The sequence below is a fragment of the Piliocolobus tephrosceles genome, chromosome 1 (assembly GCF_002776525.5).
Source record: "Piliocolobus tephrosceles isolate RC106 chromosome 1, ASM277652v3, whole genome shotgun sequence".
Classification (NCBI taxonomy): Eukaryota; Metazoa; Chordata; class Mammalia; order Primates; family Cercopithecidae; genus Piliocolobus; species Piliocolobus tephrosceles.
In genome coordinates this window covers 1,549,906-1,558,392 of record NC_045434.1, presented here as the reverse complement: position 1 = coordinate 1,558,392, position 8,487 = coordinate 1,549,906, and the positions used below count along the sequence as shown (strand labels likewise).

Genomic DNA, 8,487 nt, shown 5'->3' with positions numbered 1-8,487 from the left:
AAAAAAAAAAAAAAAAAAAAAAAAAAAAAGAATAAGGGCAAAGACGCTGGGGCGAGGCATACTTCAAATGTGCCAGGAAGTAGAAAAAGGCCAGATGGCCTGAAGACAGTGAACAAGTGAGAGAATAAAAGTCAAAGTGAGGTCGGGCGTGGTGGCTCTCACCCGTCATCCCAGCACTCTGGGAGGCCGAGGCAGGTACATCACTTGAGGTCAAGAGCTCGAGACCAACAAGGCCAACGTGCTGAAACCCCATCTCTACTAAATATTAGCTGGACATGGTGGCAGATACCTGTAATCCCAGCTACTTCAGAGGTTGAGGCAGGAGAATCACTTGAACCTCAGAGGTGGAGGTTGCAGTAGGCCAAGATTGTACCATTGCACTGCAGCCTGGGCGACAGAGCAAGACTCCATTCCCCCACCAAAAAAAATTCAAAGTGAGACTGGGCACAGTGAATCACACCTGTAATTCTTGCACTTTGGGAGGCTGAGGCAGGAGGATCACTTGTGTCCAGGAGTTCAAGACCAGCCTGGGCAACGTAGCATGAACCTATCTCTACAATTCTTTTTTCTAATCAGCTGGGTATGGCGGCACACTCTTGTAGTACTAGCTACCCAAGAGGCTAAGGTGAGAGATCGCTTGACCCTGGGAGTTCAAGTTTACAGTGAGCTATGATCACATCACTGCAGTCTAGCCTGGGCAAAGAGCAAGACCCTGTCTTTAAAGGAAAAAAAAGTCAAAACGAGAAAGTTGGTGGGGGGCCCTGTGGGCCACTGCAAGGTTTTACTCTAAGTGAGATAGTGAGATGAGGAGTAAGTGAGATAGTGAGATGAGGAGTTATTGAAGGGTTTGAACAGAGAAGTTACATATTAAATAAATCATATTAAATGTTACTTTTTTTTTTTTTTTTGAGACAGAGTTTCACTCTTGTCACCTAGGCTGGAGTGCAATGGCTCAATCTCAGCTCACCACAACCTCCGCCTCCCGGGTTCAAGGAATTCTCCTGCCTCAGCCTCCCCAGCAGCTGGGATTACAGGCATGAGGCATCATGTTTGGTTAATTTTGTATTTTTAGTAGAGATGGGGTGTCTCCATGTTGGTCAGCCTGGTCTTGAACTCCTGACCTCAGGAGATCTGCCTGCCTAGGCCTCCCAAAGTGTTGGGATTACAGGCGTGAGCCACCACACCCAGCCTAAATGTTACATATTAAAAGGATTATGTATTAAAAAGCCACTGGGTTGAGAACAGATTGTAAGAGGACAAGGGTAGAGGAAAGGACACCTGTTGGAAGACTGTTGCAAAAATCCAAGCTAGAAATGCTGGTGACCTTGGCCGGGTGCGGTGGCTCAAGCCTGTAATCCCAGCACTTTGGGAGGCCGAGACGGGCAGATCACGAGGTCAGGAGATCGAGACCATCCTGGCTAACACGGTGAAACCCCGTCTCTACTAAAAAAATACAAAAAATTAGCCGGGCGTGGTGGCGGGCGCCTGTAGTCCCAGCTACTCGGGAGGCTGAGGCAGGAGAATGGCGTAAACCCGGGAGGCGGAGCTTACAGTGAGCAGAGATCGCGCCACTGCACTCCAGCCTGGGCGACAGAGCAAGACTCCTCAAAAAAAAAAAAAAAAAGAAATGCTGGTGACCTGGACAAGGGTGGTAGCAGTAGAGGTGGCAAGACATAGCTGAATTCTGGATATAGCTTAAAGGTCAGATAGGATCTCCTAATGGAATGAATGGGGGATAAAAGAGAACAAGAGGTGACAAGTATGATGTCAAAGTTTTGGGTCTGAGAAACACTAAGGATGAAGTTGCCATTAGCTGAGATGGGGGAAGACTTGCAGGGGCAGGTTTCAGGGGAAGATCAGGAGTTCTGACCTGGCTTTGTGTATTAATCTGTTCTTGCATTGCTATAAAGAACTACTTGAGGCCCGGTGTGGTGGCTCATGCCTGTAATCCCAGCACTTTGGGAGGCCGAGGTGGGTGGATCATGAGGTCAGGAGATTGAGACCATCCTGGCTAACATGGTGAAACCCCGTCTCTACTAAAAATAAAAAAAATTAGCCGGCCTGGTGGTGGGTGCCTGTAGTCCCAGCTACTTGGAAGGCTGAGGCAGGAGAATGCTTGCAGTGAGCCGAGATTGTGCCACTGCACTCCAGCCTGGGCAACAGAGTGAGACTCCATCTCCAAAAAAAAAAAAAAAAAAAAAAAAAGAACTACCTGAGACTGGATAATTTATAAAGAAAAGAGGTTTAATCAACTCACGGTTCTGTGGGCGTTACAGGCTTCTGCTTCTGGGGTGGCCTCAGGAAACTTACAATCATGGCAGAAGGCAAAGGGGAAGCAAGTACATCTTCACATGGCTGGCAGGAGAGAGAGATAGCAAAGGGGGAACTGCGATACACTTTTAAACAACCAAATATCAGCTGGGCGCAGTGGCTCATACCTGTAATCCCAGCACTTTGGGAGGCCGAGGCAGGTGGATCACGGGGTCAGGAGATCGAGACCATCCTGGCTAACACAGTGAAACCCCGTCTCTACTAAAAATAAAAAAAAAACTAGCCGGGTGAGGTGGTGGGCGCCTGTAGTCCCAGTTACTCGGGAGGCTGAGGCAGGAGAATGGCGTGAACCCGTGGGCGGAGCTTGCAGTGAGTCAAGATCGTGCCACTGCACTCCAGCTTGGGCGACAGAGCGAGACTCCATCTAAAAAACAAACAAACAAACAAAACAAAAATATAACCAAATATCATGAGAACTCACTCATTATGAGAACATCAAAGGAGAAGTCTGCCCCCATGATCCAATTACTTTCCCACCAGGCCCCTCCTCCAACATTGAGGATTACAATTTGACATTAAATTTGGGTGGAGACACAGAGCCAAACCACATCATTCTGCTCCTGGCCCATCCCAAAGGCCTCCAGGCCTGTGATGAGAGGGGCTGCCAGGAAGGTCTCTGAAATGCCTTGGGGGCATTTTTCCCATTGTCTTGGCTATTAACATGGCTCCTTTTACTGACACAAATGTTTGCAGTTAGATTGAATTCCCCACCAGAAAATGGGTTTTTCTTTTCTAACACATGGCCAGGCTGCACATTTCCAAACTTTAATACTTCGTTTCCCTTTTTAATGTAAGTTCCAGTTTCAGATAATCTCTTTCCTCACAAATATGAACGTACACTGTTAGGAGGAGCCAGGTCACATCTTCATGCTTTGCTACTTAGAAATATTTTCTGCCAGATATCCTAAATCATCTGTCTCAAGTTCAAAGTTCAACAGATCCCTACAGTAGCGGCACAATGCCACCGGTCTCTTTGCTAAAGCATAGCAAGAGTGACCTTTACTCCAGTTCCCAATAAGGTCCTCATCTCCATCTGAGACCTCCTCAGCCTAGACTTCATTGTCCATATCACTATCAGCATTTTGGTTACAACCATTCAACAAGTCTCTAGGAAGTTCCAAACTTTTCCTTATCTTCCTGTCTTCTTCAGACTTTTCCAACTTCTGCCTGTTAACTGGTTCCAAAGTCACTTCCACATTTTCAGATATCTTTATAGCAATGCCCCACCTCTCTGGTACCACTTTTCTGTATTAGTTAGACTGGATTATCTGTAAGGAAAAGAGATTTAATCAGTTTATGGTTCTGTGCTGTGGGCTGTATAGGCTTCTGCTTCTGCAGACGCCTCAGGAAACTGACAATGATGGTGGAAAGCAAAGGGGAAGTGAACACATCTTCACATAGCTGGCGGAAGAGAGAGCAAAGGGGGAAGTGCTACACATTTTTAAACAACCAGATCTCGTGAGAACTTACTATCATGAGAACAGCAAGGGAGAAGTCCACCCCCATGATCCAATCACCTCCCAGTAGGTCCCTCTGCAACATTGGGGATTACAATTCAACATGAGATTTGGGTGGAGACACAGAGCCAAGCCACAGGCCTTGTAAAGTTAGAGATACTTAAAGACTCAACTTGAGCATCTTCTCCTAAAAGCCTTTGCAGTATTGCTATCATAGCACTTAGTAGACAGAGCAGCTCTTTTAACACAAGTGTTTTTGAGTTTTAAAGCACATATTAATTCAAAATAAATGAGTGTTAAGAACAAATCAGTAACTTCTGTTCTGACAGTGAAAGAGTGATTGAGACAGATGCTCCCCTTCTGGCATAGACAACTAGAAAACTGACAAAATACATGAAACAACTGTATTCAGATATTAGGACTGTAGGTAGTGTAAAGTGTGATCTCGGAGAGGAGGAAAACAGAGAAGGTGAGCCCTACAATCACCCCAGTTCTTTGCCTGAAGGCAATTTTTGAGTTGCTGTGTAAGGAATCCAAACAGAGCCCAAGAGATTTCGCTGAGCTGAGAAAAGACTGGAGGTGGGGATGGCTAAGGCAGTTTGCGATTTGTGAGGCAGAGTATTGAAGAGGAAGGAGCTATGTGAAGAGAGCTCCAGAAATCCGCATACGAGCCCCCTGGAGACTTCTCATGAATACTCATCTGCCATGTATAAGGTGAAACTCACCAAGCCTGGCAAGGAACAATTAATTGATGGGAATCTATAAGCTAAACAATTCCCAAAGCTGACACCGGGCTGGTCAATGTGAGTTCCTACCATGGAGAGCGGAGAGCCCTTGTTGAAGACTTAGGGTGAGGAGTAAAGACCCTTAGTAGAAGGGCTAAAAACAAAGTGTTCTGTTTGCTTTTGTGTTTTGAGACGAAGTCTCGCTCTGTCGCCCAGGCTGGAGTGCAATGGTGCAATCTTGGCTTACTGCAAATTCTGCTTCCCGGGTGCAAGCGATTCTCCTGCCTCAGCCTCCCCAGTAGCTGGGATTACAGGCATGGGCGGCAGGGTCCAGCCCTACTGGGTCTGTGGATTTTTCTCCTCCACTGCGGAGAGGAGAGATCGTAAAAATAAAGACACAAGACAAAGAAATAGAAGAAAAGACAGCAGGGCCCGGGAGATGCGGAGACCGGTAGTGGTCCCCAATGCCTGGCTGCGCTGTTATTTACTGGATACAAGACAAGGGGGCAGGGTAAGGAGCCTGAACCATCTCCAAGGACAGGTAAGGCCACGTGAGTCACGTGTCCACTGGACGGGGGCCCTTCCCTGTTTGGTAGCCCAGGCGGAGAGAGAGGACAGCTCTCTCGGCATTATTTCTTCTATGTTTCAGACTTTAGTACTTTCACTAATTCTACTCCTGGTGTCTAGAAGGCAGAGCCAGGTGTACAGGGCAGAATATGAAAGTGGACCAGGAGCGGCCGGGCGCGGTGGCTCAAGCCTGTAATCCCAGCACTTTGGGAGGCCGAGACGGGCGGATCACAAGCTCAGGAGATCGAGACCATCCTGGCTAACCCGGTGAAACCCCGTCTCTACTAAAAAATACAAAAAACTAGCCGGGCGAGGTGGCGGCACCTGTAGTCCCAGCTGCTTGGGAGGTTGAGGCAGGAGAATGGCGGGAACCCGGGAGGCGGAGCTTGCAGTGAGCTGAGATCCGGCCACTGCGCTCTAGCCTGGGGGACAGAGCGAGACTCCGTCTCAAAAAAAAAAAAAAAAAAGAAAGTGGACCAGGAGCGTGACCGCTGAAGCACAGCATCAGAGGGAGACGGTCAGGCCTCCGGACAGCTGCGGGCAGGTGTGACTGATGTCAGGCCTCCCACAAGAGGTGGCGGAGCAGAGTCTTCTCTAAATTCCCCGGGCAAAGGGAGACCCCCTTCCGGGTCTGCTGAGTCACAGACGCCTTCCCCGCACTGACGCTACCGCCAGACCAGGGAGCCCTCTAGTGGCCCTGTCCGGGCACGACAGGGGCTCACACTTGCCTTCTGGTCGCTTCTCGCCGCATCCCTTCAGCTCCTATTTCTGTACGGCCTGGTTTTTCCTACGTTGTAATTGTAGAACAAAGATTGTTATAATATTGGAATAAAGAATAATACTACACACTAATGATTAACGATACTCATGTACAATCATATCTATAATCTATTTCCAGTATAACTATTCTTATTCTACGTCTTTTCTTTATCACACTGGAACAGCTTGTGCCCTCGGTCTCCTGCCTCGGCACCTGGGTGGCTTGCCGCCCACATGCGCCACCACACCCAGCTAATTTTTTGTATTTTCAGTAGAGATGGGGTTTCACCATATTGGCCAGGCTGGTCTTAAACTCCTGATCTCAGGTGATCCGTCCGCCTGGGCCTCCCAAAGTGCTGGGATTGCCTCAGCTCCTTCCCTCCTCCTGCTCAGATAACTTGCCCCTCTGCTGGCTTATTTGAAATGGATGGAGCCCAAGTACAGAGAAAGCAACCAGGCAGGGAGAAAGCGCTGTAGGAGGCCAGTGCTCCGCCTCCTCTTGCCACTGCCGACTGAAGGCCACTGGCCTGTGCCTACTAACCAGGCCTCCTAGGTCACCTGGTTACCAGGAACCAATCACTCCTAGAGTTCCTGTCCCAGGCACTTGGCTCACAATGCCCTGTGGCTGCCTATCCGGTGGCTGTCCCCTCCCACAGCGACCCCCCAAGTGGTTGCCCTGCCCCACCATAATTCCGGTTTTCCTTCCTTTCTGGCTGCTGGGAGCTAAGTTTCTGCATTGTTATGAAGTCTCTCTGGATCATCACCTTAAAGTGGATTACGCTTAAATTACTACTGTAATCAAATCTAAGTCTTATGCACTACTGGGAATCCAAAAAGCCTCCTCTTCCCAGTGGCCTTTGAGTTGTTTGCTTGTTTTGAGGTGAAGTCTTGCTCTGGTCACCCAGGCTGGAGTGCAATGGTGTGATCTCGGCTCACTGCAACCTCTACCTCCCGGGTTCAAGCAATTCTCTGCCTCAGCCTCTGAGTAGCTGGGATTACAGACACCTGCCACCACGCCCAGCTAATTTTTGTATTTTTAGTACAGACAGGATTTCACCATGTTGGCCAGGCTGGTTTTGAACTCCTGACCTCGTGATCCACCCGCCTCAGCCTCCCAAAGTGCTGGGATTACAGGCGTGAGCCATTGAGCCCGGCAGCCTTTGAGTTTTTTAGAAACGAGAAAGAACACCAATTTCTGCAGGTGCTTTCAGAAAAAAATTTGTCATGAGTTAAGTCTACTCTGTGATGTCAACTTTATATTTTTAATGTATACACTATATAAATTCTTATGTTTCTCTGAAAATATCACACACATTAAATCAAACAGAACAGTAATAGGAACTTTCCTAAAATGTGTACACTAAGAACATATATTTCTTTGTCTGTTTCTTTTTTTTTTTTTGAGATGGAGTTTTGCTCGTTGCCCAGGCTGGAGTGCAATGGGGCAACCTCGGCTCACTGCAACCTCCACCTCCCGGGTTCAAGCGATTCTCCTGCCTCAGTCTCCCGAGTAGCTGGGATTACAGGCATGCACCACCATGCCAGGCTAATTTTGTATTTTTAGTAGAGACGGGGTTTCTCCATGTTAGTCAGGCTGGTCTCGAACTCCTGACCTCAGGTGATCTGCTCACCTCAGCCTCCCAAAGTGCTGGGATTACAGGCGTAAGCCACCATGCCCAGCTGAACATCACATATTTCTAATGATCACTTTGATAGAGCAACTTAGAATCTATGGTTCCAACAAATAAGGAGGCTTATGTAAAGTAAAACCACTACATAATGTGAGATTATGTGATTATCATTGCTACTTGCAACTAGCAATTATCATGTGAATGTGTACTGTGAGTTGCTATGTGGCTACGGTGATTTAATCTTTCTGATCTTTGATTTAGCTATAAAAAATGATTACCACAGACTTTGTTTGCTCTAAAAATTAAGTGAGAGAAGGATGATACTCTTCTATGTATTAAACACAAAATTGCAGGCATTTTGCCCAGATTTGTACACAATTACCTTATTTAAGCCTCATAACAACTTGAAAAAGGCATCTTTTATAAATGAGAAAACTGAAGATCAGAGGGGTTAAAAACACATCCACAATCACATAATGATGAATGATGGAACTGGGATTCAAACCCAGTTCTGTCAGACTCCAAAGCTGGTGCGTCTTAAGAACCAAATTATACCTGGCCCATGTACGTACTCAATAGATGTGAATTCCCTTTTATGACCTTATTATGTGTGAATGTCGGTGCCTTTCATGGCCTCAGTACACCCGTTCACTCCCTCCCAGGTTGCCTGTCAGTGGTTTCCTTCTTCCTGGAGATGATAATTTGCTTATTTAGGCCACTCTTGTAAGTATTTTTTTCATAAGCAGATGTGTTGATAATGTAAGGCTTGGGTAATGAAATTTTCCAGGCCATTCATTGTTAACTGTGAATTAACTGCCTAGCTTACTTGGAATAAAAAAACCAAGACCAAAACAAACGAACGAAAAACAACAACAAAAAAACCTATTACATGTTAACAAGAACCCACAGAGCTTGTGAGGAAAGAGTCTGAGCTGCAGGAGCACCTTACTATCAGTTATTCAGGAAGACTGCCCAAAGACCACCCAAAGACCACCCAAAGACCAGCCCAAAGACCAC

General features: G+C 47.0%; 1 protein-coding gene across 1 annotated transcript in view; it reads right to left on the bottom strand.

The window, feature by feature from the left end:
- The window catches only part of ZNF695 (zinc finger protein 695), a 70,892-nt gene that overhangs the window by 26,078 nt on the left and 36,327 nt on the right, over positions 1–8,487 (bottom strand). Inside the window, exon 5 of the mRNA XM_023216114.2 lies at positions 2,258–2,355. Coding sequence (XP_023071882.1) covers positions 2,258–2,355 — 98 coding nt within the window. The remainder of the gene's footprint in view (positions 1–2,257; positions 2,356–8,487) is intronic.